Source organism: Molothrus ater, chromosome 1 (genome assembly GCF_012460135.2).
Source record: "Molothrus ater isolate BHLD 08-10-18 breed brown headed cowbird chromosome 1, BPBGC_Mater_1.1, whole genome shotgun sequence".
In the NCBI taxonomy this organism is placed as follows: domain Eukaryota; kingdom Metazoa; phylum Chordata; class Aves; order Passeriformes; family Icteridae; genus Molothrus; species Molothrus ater.
The window spans coordinates 128,246,038-128,263,112 of record NC_050478.2 but is presented as its reverse complement, the minus strand read 5'-3'; the positions used below and the strand labels follow the sequence as shown (position 1 = coordinate 128,263,112).

Here is a 17,075-nt window from a genome sequence, read left to right as displayed (position 1 = left end):
GGCAAACCATTGGCACCAGTGCATTCATTTGATGTAGACAGTATCCTGGAATATAAGATTTTTACTGAATTCTGAATTTATGTAAGAATGGACTTAAACCCTTTGGTCTTGATTTTTGGATGATATTTTATAATGTATATGTCAAAGAGTTTAAGATATTAACTAAATACTAAATAACAGTTTCATTCACAATATTAATTTGCAATAATTTGTGAGAGGCTTCAATGTCCCATTTCCCAGATGAGATAGGAATTTTTCTTTCTCTTTTTTGTAATCAGTGGTCCAAATTACTTAGTGAAGTACTACTTTGAAAAGACATGGCTAAGGTGGGACACATGCCTAAATCTTCACATTTACATTGTCAATAGGTTAAAAAGGAAAGTACCATCTAAAATTATTTTAAAGCAGATGAAATCACTCTTGCAAAGATTCCAAGAACTATTAAACTATTCTTCTAGTAATTATACTGACATTTCAAATACTTGCTTCAATAAAAGGTTTTGACCTGTGCACTTTCTAGTTTGTTCCATTTCTGAAGTTAATGGAAAATGTTTTAAATATGTATAATCTGATTCCTTTGCAGAAATTATGTATTCCAGGCAGTAGTTCTCAATATTACACATTTAATTGACATAGCATTGCTTTCCTTCCCCCTTCCTGAAAAAATTGATTGCCAAAGATAAAACCAAGTAATTAATTCTGCTTTAAATTTCTGACTTCTTTACTATAATTTAAATTTACATTTGTAAGGAAATGAAAAATATTCCTTAAACGTGATTATTTTTTCAATTGGTTTAATTCTGTTAGTAGTTAGAGCTGGCTTGTAGCAGCTTGAGGAGTTAGAGTGGATGATCTGAACTGAAGAAGCTTCATATCATCTTACAGATCAAGCTTTCATGTTTGAGGATGTCAGGTGTTACAAGAGACTCTCCTCTTTTCAGTGGCAAAGGCAGTTTGAGAAATCTCTGAAATCTGATTCTTCCTTTACTTTTATTCTTTTTCTACTCCTATCCTTTGGGCAGGTCTCAATCCTGGCCCGTTCACTTTCTCTTGCACTAGCTCTTTCCTGAGGCTTAGATCTCTAGATCCTGGAAGATGATGTGGAGCTGAGGTATTAGGAGATTCTGGAACAGGTGGATGTGGCTTGAGAGGAGAGAACCCTGTCTTTTATACCTGTGCTCTCTTGAAGCTTCCTAATCTCTCTTTTCTGCCAGATGTATCCTGTGACTACAACAATATATAATTTTAGCTACACAGCTGGGAAGTGTAGAGCCCACTGTGACAACAGCTGACTATTTTCATCCTCAAAGATGCAAATATCTCCTCCTGAATACAGAATATAATATTCTAAAAATATGTTAAAGCAGATGTACTTAGCTGTAAATATAAACATAAATAAAAAGCAACCTCAGTTGCAATTAATTAGATTCATTCATAAGAATGAATTAGTTGATGAGTAAATGACATCTATTCAAATCATAGTTGATTCAGGCTTTTTACATCTTTCATGATGAAACCTTTCCAAGCAGCCATGTGATGAGCATCAGCAAACTCAATTGCCCTCATCTTCCCATGCCATAATCCCCTCTCTGACAGGGCCTGGGTAACATTATTGGCATCTCTGCACAGCAGCCACAGACCCACTGCAACATCAGTGTCAGGGCTACCAAAAGACAGAATCCCACTGCTTTGCACTCCCTTTGGGCCTTTTGCCTTCCAGGCCCCAGCCAAAGCCCAGCCAGCTAGCAGGGCTCTCTTGCTTAGTGTTTGGTCACAAATATTGTCCTCTTTTAGTGGACCTGGATTTGAATAAGTGGCTAAGAAGAATGGAGATTAATCCTTCTTACTCACTGACACATGTATCACTATACCATTAGAAGCTTCTCCTGAAAATGGCAACAGGGACAGCATCACAGGTGGAATGGATCCTTTCTTTGGGGAAAAAGAGAGAGTGGGCCTTTGTAATACTATAATTAAGAAAATAATCAGAGGAGGTCGAAACCTTTTCCTTCATTTCTGCCCTCATCATCTAGGTTTTCCTGAGTGCTAATTGTCATCACTTGCTTATAATTTTTTTGTTTTAGAGAAAGACTTGTTATTTCTTGAATTCAAAAATATTTGTCCCCTACCCATTGTAGCGTGGCTATTTCTAAAATTTTATAATAAATTGAGCTACCATATAAGAATTGCGTGACTTTCCCTGAGCTTTAATTTCCTATTTGTGAGGAAAACATCAGCCTTTAGTGCAATTAAATAAAGACAATTAAAATTTCTTTACTGAAATTGCATAATGTATTGGCAGGCTAAATTGTTTTCTAATAATTAGCACATATCACACACCATTTTTTATTTGAGTAAGTTTTAAACTGAGAAATTTTTATCCTCAAAGAAATAGTCTGCAGTCCAGATTACAAATCCATACACCCACATCTTAATTGCTGCAGTGACTTCTGACTTCTCATAAAAGGCAGAGAAGAAATAGAAAATGTACAAACAAATACAGCAGGAATAATCAGAAATTTGGAAAGGTTGGCATGTGTAAAGGAACCAAAGAATGATATTTCAGCTCAAAAAAAGTGCAAACCAAAGAGATAACTAGAGCGGAACACAGAATGCTGATTCATGTTTCTCAGAATACAAAAGCTTGGAGGGCATTGTCTGAAATGAGATAATAGATATAAAATATAGGGAAGTTGATTTCACACAATGCATACTCCAACTGCAGAATTTACTCACATAGAATATTGCAGAGGCCAAGAGAATACTGTGACTAAAAATGAAATTACATGAATTTGTAGAGAATAAGTTGATTAATTATTGTATACAGGATGGCTTAGGAGAAGTCTCAGATCTTGTAAGCACACTCTTTCTGCTAAAGAAAACCTTCCACTATCCTCTAGTGGGTAGGTAAACAGATGTTCAACAGTCTAAAATGACAGCAGTTCTTATAATTCAAATAATTTCTAAAGTTTCTTTAAATTGAAAACTCTTCATTTTTGTCAAAACCACTCTTAAGTACATGTTCTCCCAGTTTTTTGCTGGGAAAGGAGGGTAGACATTCTTCTGTGCCAGTCACTCAGATAGAGCATTAAGGCTGCTTTGTCCTGGGCTTCTTCAGGTTTACTCAAAGTTTTTTACTGATATTTTTGTGTCTACATTTTTCAGAAAAATTGTTCTGAGGCAGGAAAAAAAATCTTGCATGTGGTTGGAGGTATGGTGACAATTAAAGTTTCTGCCTTCCAATTACCCATTTTTAGATGGTCAGAAACTTAAAATAGACACACCATCTTGCTGAAGAGCAGGGATTTTTCACTTTTAAAAGAAGTAAATGAATAATTATCAGTCACATGCCAGTGTTTAACCCTGATATCAACAATAAAATATGTTTAAATATGCCACAGAAGACTGAAGTAAATTTAGGCTGAACAAAACCTCACATATTTACTTTTCCTGTGTGACCTACATTTGGGTTCTAATTGTGGAAGTGGAATCTGCTTTAGCCAACTCAGCTCTAGATATTTTGGCAGGTATACATATAATAGTTTGATTGTGTTCCATGGCACGCTATATGTGTGAAGCTGCCCTTTCTCCTGATAATCCTTATTAAGAACTTGAAGAAAGTACTACATGCATTTAATATTATTGCTATTAATAATCTTTCTGTTATTCAGAGACTTTGGGGAGGGATGGTGCCTTGTACGTGAAAACTTGGAAGATGAACAGTGTGATGCTAATTTCAGTACAGAATGAATACAAATATCTGTGTATATGGAATTAATATAAACTATATAAAATATTTCATAAAAGCAATGTTGTAGAGATGTATTTCAGCATTTCATTTTATATTATTTTTAAGATTTAGCTGAAATAATTGATGCAGTCATATATGTTCAACAATTATAACATGAATAATTACCTTTATATGCTGCTGTTAGTGCTTCATGGTATAGTATGAAATCCATACACTATTTTAGGTATTATTGACAGAGGATAGTTTTAACTTACAGGAAGGAAGATGACACATGTCTTTTCTTTTTCCAGGATCCAAAAGAATCAGTGACAGTGAAGTCTCTGATTATGACTGTGATGATGGAATTGGTGTTGTTTCAGGTACTAATGTTTACATTTACTTCTCTAAGTTCAGTAGAAATATTTCTTATTTATAATTTGTTATGAATTTTGCAATGTTTTTCTGATGAAATATAAGTGGAACTTAAGTATATATTTTTCTAAGAGACACAAAATAAATATTATGTATAATGCATGTCTAATCTCAAAAATTACTAATGGGGGAAAAAAAGTCTGTGTGTGAATGTCCTTATTGCTTTTATATAATGATAAAAATAGCATAAAGGTAGTTTTTTTTATAAATGTCCAGAAATGTTAATTTCTCTTTTCTTGACAGACATATGTTGATATATCCTGTAAAATTTCATGATGGAATAATAACACTGCCAAAGGTTTGAAACATGAACATTTTAAGGCAGGACAGGAGATAGCAGATAATCTGTTTCACTAAGTATTGGAATGGAGCCCATTGGAGAAAAAAGTTATGTCAAAGAGTATGTCTTCCCTTCCAAGAGAAAAGATAATATCAAATAAAAAATAATCATTGCTGAAAACAATAAAATCCTAACCATATACTTTTGATGACTACAACAGAGAATATATTTAAGAATCAAGGACATTTTTCGGTTGGATCAAGTCCAACTGCTAGAACTGCAAAATCCACTACTAAACCTTGCCCCTGAGTCCCACAGCCACATGTCTTTTAAATACCTGCAGGAGTGGTCACTCCACCCCTTCCCTGGGCAGCTGTTCCATTGCTGGACAACTCTTTCAGGAAGATTTTTCCCAGTATCCAGTCCAAAGGAGGCAGCTGTGCTACCTCTAACCAGTACTGAGTGCTGCTGCTATCAGCACAGAGTGGGGTACTCCTCTCAGTGTATGTTCCGTTGCCTTGCTGCTGTTCTGAGATTTTTAACACACAGGGTTTTCTGTGCTAGACAACTTCTGGTTCTCTTGGGTGAGGTCCAGCTCCAGTGTGAGATAGTGGGGTTTGGGAAAAGCTGAGCAGTATAATCTGTCTGCTCTACACAGCAGCTGTGGGAGTGTGATCTGCTCGGGTCAGTCCAAGCCACCCATCAGCACCTGGGCTACAGGACCTTCTGCTGGAGGCTGAGGGAGGGGAGACAGGAAAGGGGAATGAGAGGAATACAGCTGACCTCAGAACGAAGAGGGAATAAAAAGAGGTGAGGTAGGCAATCCTGAATATTGTGAGATGGTGTGAAGCCAAGTATTGATCAATCCAGACATTTAGTGAACTATCTAATTATATGAGTTGGCCTAGTCCTGCTTTAAAATCTGTTAGCTGTCTGAGCTTAGATGTATTTCTGTTTTGTCTACATAGTCATGCTATTTTTTCCAGCTATTTCATGGTTAGCTCATAGGCTGTGCTTCATTTTTGACCCTGGTATGTTACTATTCCATGCTATGGGTCTTGCACTTGCTGGGATAAGGAGATAACTTTTTATATTTTTTTATAATATACAGCATGTAAATGTTATTAAAAAATCAGTTATTTTTCTGATAAAATTTTACAGACTTTATGATTTAAACAGGGCAAGTCATATTTGTACTAAGATTCCAGGAGTTTTACCAGATTAAAAAAAGGTTAGGCCTGCAAAAGCACTAAAGTTTCTGTGTCTTAAAACATTTATCTTCAAACAGTAACAGGCGATTTTTTCAGATTATTACTTTAATTAGAAAACTATTAAGGAAAATTTACAGCATTTTTATATTCCCACTCCCCTGTTTGCTTTATTGCAGTCAGAACACAGGAAGGATAGCCAGAGTGGTGTGAAGTACTGGAACCAAAGAGGCAACCATCCTCAGAAGCCCTTTGTTCCTATTTACTGTACTTTCAGTCTTTGATGAGCTTGCTGTCTGTAATTAGTAGTCACTAAGATGTTCAAATTGCCTGTCCTCCCAAAAATAAGAGCTTTCATATTGCTATGGGTCAATTAAATTAAAATGTATCAATCTAATTTAGGAGCTTAAAAACAAAGGTAGGAAATAAATGGATTTAATGGATATATTTCTGGAGTGCCCAGTAGAGTATAATTTTGAAAGTGAAATGTTTTTCCTGTCCTGGAAAAAGGTACCAAGTTTTGCAGATTTTTTTTACCAGGTGCTTGAACATCAGCAGGATTCTTATGGAGCACCTAGATTTACAACTTTGATTCAATAAACTTATCTTTTGACAACTTGTAAAATTATGGTCTTTACAATTCAATGACTGACCCTACTTTCCTTACCTGAGTTTCTGACATACCTTTCATTTTTTAGGATCTTTAAGCTATTGAATTTTTGCTGAACAATTCTACACCATATTTGCATTTTAATTCAGCTGGGCTGTGTGGGTAGGAAAATTGGATGGTTTTTAGGTTTTGAAATATTTAGTGCCTTACTTTTTTTGTGCTGCTGCCACTGTGTTTGTAAGTCTTCTTGTTTAGTCTTGTCTTGTCTTACCATCCACTCTCCTTATCAATCCCTCAATCGTTTAAAGTTCCTCTCTTCATTTGTAGACTCATCACAATCTTGGTTTAAATATATGCACTGTTATGCACCATTTGTCTCTCTTAGTTTTCTTTCTTTCTTACTTATCCCAGTTCTTTCATTTTGTATTTTCAGGTTTATTTAACATGACACTTTGCTCTTCTTCTGTCTGCTATATAAATAGTGCATTACATGAAGTAAGCTTGCCAAAATCTTTCAAGTACTCTCAGTGATCCTTTCCGTAAAATTAATTCCTAGTATCACACCTGTGAACTAAACTCCAGAAGCCTTTAAGAGGAAGAAAAATTAACTCTTTGCTCCTCTTCAATTTACTTTTATTCATAATGGTTGACTAGATGTTCTTTAAAGTTCCCTTCCAATTCAAACTATTCTATCATTTTATGACCTTTTGGAAAAATTATTTACCGAATCTATCACTTCTTGTGGATAGGATCTTAGCCTTCTTAGACTAATGTAATAAACTTCAGTCTGTTGTTTCTGTCAACAGGAAAGGTCTTTAAAAAAATAGTGAGAAACAGATTGAAAAAACTTCAATGTCTTTTTTTCTGGCTACGCGTTTTCTCCAACAGCAATTGTCACAATGAGTTATAGCATATTACATATTTAAAAAGCAAATTTTTACTAGATTCTAAAATATCTCTCTTCAAATATTATGTACATTCATCTTGGAAAACACTAGAATAGAATCTTTATTAATATTTCATCTTTGCTAGCATCAATCTTACCATAGGAAAGTGGAATAAGCAGCATTAGCAGTTCTGGTTGTGTCTCTAGATTGGTTATACATAGCTCTCAAACAGTTTGAAGCATCTATTTGGCTGTCCTGAGCAATAAACCTGGGCCCTCAAAGTTGTCACCAGCAGTTCTGTGTGAAATTATATCAGCATCTACACCTGCCCTTTTGAATGCTCTTATGTCCTTTTTGATAAAAGCTATACAGTATTTTTATATTGATTTTTTTTTAATGCCAGAAAGGCTTACAAAACATAATTTACATTATAACAATAAATACAACTCAGTGAAAGGCATATTGGCTTTTTAGGTGTTTTTTTTTTTTTTTTCTTTCTAGTTCAAAGTTAAGCATGCATTGCAGTTAACAAATTCAAGGAATATGGACTAAAATTTCTAAATAGTTTTCTTCCCAGATACTTTCTAGTGTATGTTGAACCTAGGGAATACAAGCAGCCTACTGAGGCTGCCTTTATGAACAGAGACATGTATTGTCAAGACCATTTAATCATAAAATTCTCACATATTGTTTTTGTAACAATAAAATATTAAGTAGGATAATAATGTTTAAAATTCAGTTCTACACCAATAGCTCATCTGCAGATTATGTATTATGAAACACTTGCAATCTGAGATATGTTTCAACAGAAGTAACAAATGAATCATGGAAGAATGTAAGGCAGTGAATGCTGCATAGACTGCATTACAAGCCTCTGTAGAGAAGAGCTTTTCTGAATAAAAGAGTGCAGTCTCTGGCTTTGAGAAGAAAAACATTTATAGTGATAAGTTTTTATCATTATGCAGAAGATATCTGTATGTTTCAGGAGGAAATAAGAATACAAAGAAGATATTTATTCAGATAGTTGGGTCCATGTAAATTATGAAAAAATAGTGCAGAATACCATCAGTACAGAAGTTATTACTGAACCTTCAAAAATATTTCTGTGTTTGAAGAAGAATGAAAAGAGATTATCAATTTTTGTTTCACCTCTTAAAACACCTGAGGAATTCTTTGTTCAAAAGAATACTTTCACTGTCATGTTGCAGCCTTTGCTGCAGAGGAAATGTCTTTTTCTCTATTTGTTGATAACGTGGGCTGAATTTTTATGCCTGAATCCTGTGGATGATTGCTTCTCAAAGCAGATGCAGAAAACACACTTTGGTTACAGATTAAAATCAGCTAGAATTTACCACTGCCTATAGAAAGATATCTTACAGCATTAGCACATAGAGTGGATTACTTTTATCCCTACTAAAATACAAATTTCATTGTATTACCAGATTACCAGCTAGCCCTAAATGGGAGCCTGTTGTGACCCAAAAGCCCAGTAACTTCAGACCTAAACACTGACAAGGGTTTTATTTTATTGTATGTTGATACCAAATGCCCTGCTCTAAAATCTGTTCTTTCTGGGCTCTCCCTTGGTTTAAAAATGTTAGTCTGTGTATCACAAAAATCCCCCTTCCAAACTGAAATTCAAGCCATGTTAAATAGTCCTTATGCTGACTGCGTAGATCAATGGATCTTTGACCATTTTCCTTTCTTTCAAACAAATAATTTATATATTATTTATAACTTTTTGCCTAAAGTTATTTACACATTATTATAATTCTTCAAGATTTTCTTTCATTTTAGTTTTCTTTCCTAATATATACTTTCCATTTTACATGTTTATTCTCTTATTTAAATTTTGAATGTAATACTTTTATTATTTAAAAACAATAAAGAAATTCTTCAGTATAATTTCCCCAGCTGAAAAATCATCTTTCTCCTCAAACATCCAAATTCTCTCAAAGCTTTTCTTTAAACTAGTCAAAACTAGTCAAAACTATTTTTAAATATAAGCTATATCACTTCACTTTGTAAGTAAGGATGTAACTTGATTCAAGTTTTATTTTCAGATAACTAATTATCAATAGCACTCTCTTTGAGGAAAGTTAAGGAAATATGAACTTGGTGTGTTTATTTAGATTTTACCACAGTGCTATATCTATGGAGTAACAAAGGCATCAAAAGGCAATGAAAATTGCAATGAAATTGCATTCCTATTAGACATGCTCTTTGTGGATACTTTTCACATAAGGGGATCACTGGTTGGGGTGAGTTACAGTTGTGGTAATTTAGAGGAGCACTTCTAAAAAGGAAATGTAGCAAGAAAGACTGATAAATTCCAATCAACAGTGTGAAGAGGAGGCTAATTTGGGGGATTTGCTGGACAGAAATATATATGGATGAGTGCTTAACTAGGAAGAAAGATCTTTATAGTACCTGTGGTGGTTTAGGGTTTTTCCCCCCACCCAAGCTTTGCATGTCATGCTGGATGTAGGAACAGCACTGAAAACTCAGCAAGCTTTAGTTACTGTGTGGGAATGCTTTTCCATAAGAAAAGAATTGTCTCAAGTGTCATGGGCCCATAAATACAATTAGTGCTGTAGAGCTAAATATGCCTGTGAGGAATTGAGCTGCTATGCAGCAAGTAAGCAGTTGTTCCTACTGTAATGTTTACTGATTCCTTTGACTGTACATTAATTCCTCCCATATTTGCAGAATAATATTTATTACAAAAAAAGAAAAAATCCCCAAAGCAATTCATAATGTATTTTCAACTTATAAAGCATTCAGATATCAATAATTCAATTTATTTGATCAGAGACTGTCAGTAATTTTTTTAGAGGACATCTGAAATCTTCATTTAGATGTGCAAATCAGCCCAGAAGCTGAGCACATTTGTATGAAAGAACTGAACTCTCTCTAAAGTGCCCATATGTGAAATGTTGGTATGTTAGGCATTTCTGGCAATTTGATTATATAATTGATTTTAATTAGTGCTTGTTCAAAGCCCAACCACTGTGAGTATTAAAAAGTTCAATATCTGAAAGCTTGATGCTTCAATCAAATACAGATGTTAAAGTGGAGAAAACTCCACTTAACATCAGTGTCAGAAACAGGTCAATTACATTGCCTATGATGAGCAGCCATTCTAGTACTGCCTTTCTTGAACAATTTTCATACTAACAGTTTCTTTCAAGTAAATCAAGCAGCAAGGCATTTAAATTAAAATCTTCATTAATACACTTCAGTTAATTCTTTTTAGGCCTATTTTAGGGCTGTTTGATATGAACCTAATATTTGGAAGTTTGTGATTTTCTGCAATTTTGGACCTGAAAGATTCATAATTTAATAACAATTCAATCATCAGTATTTACTGAATATGTAACCTGCATAGCATAATAATAGCACAGTACATACTGTGTGGATTAATATTTTAAGTCAAATATATTAATAGTCTCTCTTAAATCAGATAAAACTAAAACTTCAGGTCTGAAGAAGCTGTATTTAGTGTGCTTTGTAAAATCCCTCTTTTCATATGTATCAGTTTTTAATGAAACCTTCCCATGACAGAAGAAGGTGGTGGCATTGCAGTTATCTTTGTCATGTGTCTGTCTTTTAGGTGTCTGCAGCTCACAGTTGTTTACCACTGATTATGTCTACACTGATTATCAGGTTCTGTGTACCCTCTATGTTGATTTAAGAGGCTTGCCATAGTTACAGAGCCTTTGATTCTATGGTAATGACTCAATATTTATAGCTGCAAGCAGGATAATGTTTATCCTATTTTTACTACTGCTATAAATATCTGCTTTGCTCAATAGCAACTCATTGGTCAAGCTGCCCTGTCTTTTCTGTCTATAATTTATTTTCACAAGAAAATGTTTTTTACTTAACTTCTCTAACCTTATTTTCAGGATGTGCAATAGTTTTTGAAATCGGAAGGTAAATTACCTACAGTACAGGCAGTTAAATCAGAGCTACATTAACTCTACAAAACTGAAGGATAACTTTGAAATTACCTCACTAACACATGTTAGTGGGTTGTCTTATTTAAACAGTTCTTTTCAATGTGTGGCCTGTTGGAAAAAGAGGAGTTTGTAAATATAATTATCTTTGTTTTAGGTAAATGGATTATAAATGTCAATTTTTTTTTGGTAACAATATTATTAGACAACATTAATCTATTTCTTTGATCACAGCTAAACATCTCTAGTTTTCTTCAAAAAATGTAGCAAAAGTTTATCAAGATTCAGCAAAATTTCTAGGAATGCTGGTTGTTTCTGCCTTTGTTATTGTTATAAGGAAGCAGTACCAGAGTTAGTTACCAGAAAGCACTGCATGACTACCTCAAAATTGATGTAAAGCACATATTTGATCAGGATTAGACTTGACAATTAATTACAAACTCATATATTTTGATTTATTGCAACAATACTGCTCATTTGGCCAACTACAATAACAAATTAGAGCTGGAAGAGGCTTTCTGTTCCAAAGTAATTAATTTGTTTCTTTGTGCAGATGTAATAAGTTAAATAATTTTGATTTACTTGTTCTCACTTCTAGGAATTTTTTAGACTTTTTTAGCATTTTTTAGAATTTTAAAGGAGGTTTTTGTTTGTGTTTTTTTTAATGGATTACCTTGCCCTTCATTATGTTTATTCACCTAGAAAATCTTAGAGTATTATTCATTCCCCTCATACTTTGATGTCTGTACATATCAAATATTATATAAACTGCTGACTTTTTCAAAGGATTTACCTATTTCTTCATGTTACTACTCTACATTGTTTTTCATCTCCAAATTCAACAAATTCTATTTGTGTATGCCAGGAGATCTATCTAGATAGACTATCTTTTATGTCAATAGATGTGTATTATTAGGATAATAAGACAATATTTCTCTCTGTTCTTGTACTGTAATTGTTTTTTTATTTCAATATCTAGAAGTTTATAATAACTTGCTGCTCATTTATGTGTGGTGGATTGACTCTGGCTAGGTGCCAAGTGGCTGCCAAAACTGCTCCATCACTGCCCTCACAAGCTGGAAACAGGAGAGGAAATATAACAGAAGACTTGTGGGTGGAGATAAGGACAGGAAGAGATCGCTCCCCGTTATGGTCATGGGCAAAAGAGACAACTCAGAGATATTATTTTATGGCAAATAACAGAGTAGCATAATGAGAAAATAACCCCTTGAAATTTTAAAGCCTTGCCCCCATCCCTTCCTTCTCTCTGGTCTCAACTTCCCTCCTGGCTCTCTACCTCCTCCCTCTCAGCTGCACAATGGGGATTGCAGTCACTTCATCACACGTTGCCTCTGCTGCTCCTTCCTCCCTTCACTCTATCCCTCTGCTCCAGAGTGAGGTCCCTCTCATGGGAGACAGTCCCTCATGAACCTCCCCAATGTCAGTTCATCCCATGGGCTGCAGTTCTTCACAAACTGCTCCAGCATGAGTCCCTCCCACAGGGTGCAGCCCCTCAAAACTACTCCAGGCTGGGTCACAAGTCCTGCCAGCAAACCTGTTACAGGGGGTGGGCTCTTCACTACTGTTACTTTAGCTCTTTTACTTAAAGAATTGCAGAATTGCAGAGTGTATTGATTTCCAGACTGACTTGCAAAAAATTTATTTATCTCCTACATTTTACTAGTGAGTGAATAACATCCTGTTTCAAAAACACATAAAATTTCCCATCTTGCCTGTGATGATCTCAGAATTATGTTCACTGGCCCCTATATATTTTTTCAGTGCTTGTGATAATAATTTACTTCGTATATAGGATAAAAGTTGGTATTTCATTACCGACTCTTAGCTGAAGGCACGCATAACATGATTTGACTGTGGTGTAGTGAGGAGAGACTATGTCATCCTCAGCATCATTATATTAGTGGAATATAAGGGTGATGTGCTTTTTTTTTCCCTTTAGTACACATGCCAGATACACACAAAGCCATTTATACTAAACTTAGAAGGAAGAAGTTGTTTACGAATTAGAATTGTTTCTATATATCCCTGGTTGTAAGGCCATATAGTAAATATGAGTACTCAGTTGAAAGTATTGAACATACTTGGAACCATAAAGTGGAATGAATTAATAAGGTTTTGTTTAGGTTCTAATGAACATTTTCCGGGAAGAAAAATAAGAAAATCATGAGCAGAAGATTATTCTACTCTTGGAAGATTCTCATGGGAAAAGTATAACAGTTGCATGAGCCAGAATTTTTCCAGTGCCGGGTGGATTTCTCTAAGTATTCTTTTTTTGGTTACTGTCTTTGGAACAAAGAAATCAGTTCTATCAGTTGTCACAGCCACCAGGAACTCTCTGAAGACCTAGTCCTGCTAAGTGTTATAATCAGGTTAACAATTGCAAATCTTCAATTTCTTATCGTTATGTTTTAATTTCATCATCACAAAATTTGGGGAAACTTACTTGAAATTGCTGTATATGTAGTATTTTTTTTTTCCACAGAGAATATTGCACCATGGGACAGTGAGTTCAACTTTTTCAATTACATGAAGACCATCACTTTTAACACATACAGCTTTTAAAAAAGATTTTCATTAAAAGCCTGTGTTAAATGTCCATGTGGAAGCCTTTTAGGCCAGTGTAACTTGGAGGCTTTTGCTTAGACCATTTACGCCTTCTGTTAGGCTTATTCAAGATTAGTCCAGGGTGCTTGATATTTGAGAAGAAAATGTATTTTTTAATTCAGAATTGTGAGTGAAATCTGATGTCATTGAGTCATTGTTACCTTAAATATTTCTGAAATACAAATCTTTCTTGAACTCAATCTCATTATTTAACTCCATAGTAGCTTCCTATCCCAAATTTTTAAACTAAATTTTGGATTAATTTTTAATTATGGACATTTCTATTTGAAAAACATTTTACACAACATTTGAAATATAATTTTAATTAAAAATGCAACAATTAGGTTCTTTATTCTAAGGAAAAATCAGTTTAATTTGTTTTGTTATTAATACATTGTATTAACCATAAATGGTAAGTCCCCAGTTTGGTGCATGGTATTAATTTCTATACTATTGAAGTATAACTATAGGAACTGTAATTGTACTTAAATAAAGCATAACAACAGGAGTCAATTTACATATATGTGTTTTATTATAAAACCCAGGAACACACTATAACATTCTTGATCAAATCCTGAGAAACTCATTACTACAGATACAGCAGGAAGTTGAAAAGTGCAACTTCAGATTCACTGAATATTTACATTTCTTTTTAGATTACCGACATAACGGGAGAGATCTTCAAAGTTCAACACTGTCAGTGCCAGAGCAAGTAATGTCATCTAATCATTGTTCTCGATCAGGGTCCCCTCACCGTGGAGATAGTATAGGACGGACTAGATCGTGGTCTCCCAGTGTCCCTCCCCCACAAAGGTAAACTCTTGTTCAACTATGCAGTTAAATAAGTTAAACTGGTATTGATCTTGTACCAATACTGGAAATAATCTCCAGACTTTCAAAAATGAATTGGTTAGATCTTACAAAATTATGTTAAGCCAATAATGTTTTTTTTTTTTTTACATTATAGTGATGTGCCTAATTTATATATAATTCCGTGTTACTTATGGTTTATTATTACTATATTATTTAATATTATTATATGATTTCACAATTGTATCTTACTTCTGACTATTTATATCTTGATTTTCTTCAAAATTCAGTACAGTCCAATCTAAGGAAAGAAAAATATCTCTCCACATTTTCATTTCCTAGAGCTATTTACAGGTGCCATATTTTATAGTATGTGATAGTTCGACATTACCTTAGCATTCATATGACAGTGGATGTTTTCAACCCTTTTATTTCTGTAGAATTAGGATTCTGGGTAGCATCCCTTGCTGCCCAGAGTAGCTTCCTTTCTACTATTTCTTTCATACTTCTAAATCACCAAGAATAAACTGACAGACATACAATTTTATAGTGAAAGGTATCAACTCCTGATCTTGGGAGATCTCTGATAAGTATTTATCTTGAGAAAATTAGACCAGGAAATTTCTTCCAAAAACCTAGTACTTTTGGATTACATGTAATAATTGATTTAGTACTCTGCAGGATAAGCTTTCTTAAGAGAAAGGAAGCAGAGAGATAGATGTAAATGGGAATGAAACCTGTTTTCCAGCCCTTTTGTTGCTCTGTATGGGTAGGTTTCCAGATGAAGTAATTCAGTTGAAATGAAAGTGGAAGTTTTCTGTTTTGCCCATAATGTTCACAATTCCCCTTTGATACTGAAGATCTGTTATCCAATACTTTCTGGCAGGTCCATGTTCACCTCCCTTTTTTTCAGACATCCTAATTCTCTTTTGTTCTGCTTTCCTTTCTGTTATCTTTGTTCTTTTTTGTCATGGTTTGATGCTGGCACAATGCCAGTGCCCCCATGAAAATACATTCTCCCTGGTGTCTGCTGTGAGATGTGACCAGGAGTAGAGCAAAGCAGGCTCCAGCTTAGGAATACAGAAGAGAAAACTTTATTAACCTACAACTCTATGTAAAAAGAAAAACACAGAAAGAATGAAAGCCTTCCATAAACATTCCTCCTCCCCCAACCAAATTTCCAATACATCCATCCCTCAGATCACCAACTCTCAGTCCATCACCACCCTTTAGATAACCAATTCTCAGTTCAGCAAGGAGTGAGGAGTCCCTCTTGTGCCATAGGCTTCCCCTGGAAAACACAGTTGAAACCTCTTGTGTTTCCTGTCACTCGTGGCACTGCCCAGAGATCATTTGCCATCGTGACACCTTCCTTCCATGCCCAGTGCTCTCACCACTGCCCAAGGACCAGAGCTGCTTCTAGGGTTTTCCTTTTAAGGGTGCTTTGTCCAGTTCCAGAAAGAGCACAGTCTCTCACTTTCAGGACACCTGTCCCCCCCAAATTTCACCCCCTGGGGCCGAGGGGTCTCGAGAACAGAGATCTTCTCCTCCACTGAAGATCGAGGGCACCAACCACCACCCTCCTCACCCGTTGTCTCTGTTCATGCACTCCCATAGCATCTCTGCACTCTCTTGGCTCCAAGCCATTGCCTCCCCCTAAATGCAGTCTCTGTGTCACAGGAAAAAATGGTTCTGTCCATGGCTATACAAGAAAAGTCCAGCCAAAGGCCACTCCATCACCTCCTCCCACCAAAGATTCTTCTCCACTTCTCTTGTGGCCCATTTCCTCTTATCTCATCTCTATTACTCTTCTCATTCAGCTCCAGGAGGATCAGCATTTGTGAGGTTTCCATCATCCATGAAAAGGGTTAAAAATCTCAGTCTCTGCCTGTCCAGAACTCCCACGCTGCCCTGCCGGGCACCTTCTCGCCACAGCCCCCCCCTGCCCCCCTTCTCCATCTCGGCCAGCTGCTATCAAATTTCAAGGTGGCACAGGCACAGACATTGGCTCTCTCTCTCTCTCTCTCTCTCCCGATGACTCTCCAATGTTCCTCTGCCCTTCCATCCTCAAGGGCCTCTTCACCTGCCCTCTCTGTCCGAGGCCCTACCTCACCCTGGCCGCACGGCGTCCCCTGCCCCTGCCCAGCCGCAGCAGCTGGGCAGGGGAGAGGTCTGCCTGTTTCCCCACTGGAACCCAAGAGAGAGATTTCCTGGGAGTGCTCTGCTTTTAACCTCCGTGTTCTCAGAGGCATATCCATGTCCCCAGTGGCCACACCAGGTGCCAATATTCAAATCTGAGCACCTATAGGTTTGACCACAGCATCCCAAAAAACTCACTTCCTCTCAAACCACGACATTTTTGTTAAGTTAAAATTCTCTTGACTTCATAATATCTTACTTATGTTTTACTTACCATTTCCTCTAATGGATATAGCCTATATGATAGCCTTTTGCATTAGTGAGATATTAGGATTTCAAATTATCCCCCATCATCTCATACAGCTAAAAGGCAGAAACTGTGTGTTTCTACTTGA

General features: G+C 35.7%; 1 protein-coding gene across 37 annotated transcripts in view; it reads left to right on the top strand.

Annotated features, from left to right (window-relative positions):
* Positions 1-17,075, top strand: part of RIMS2 (regulating synaptic membrane exocytosis 2) — a 448,046-nt gene that overhangs the window by 268,692 nt on the left and 162,279 nt on the right. For all 37 annotated transcript variants that reach the window (XM_036406572.2, XM_054515962.1, XM_054515958.1 and 34 more), the window contains 2 exons: positions 4,042-4,110; positions 14,388-14,544. In XM_036406572.2, coding sequence (XP_036262465.1) covers positions 4,042-4,110; positions 14,388-14,544 — 226 coding nt within the window. The remainder of the gene's footprint in view (positions 1-4,041; positions 4,111-14,387; positions 14,545-17,075) is intronic.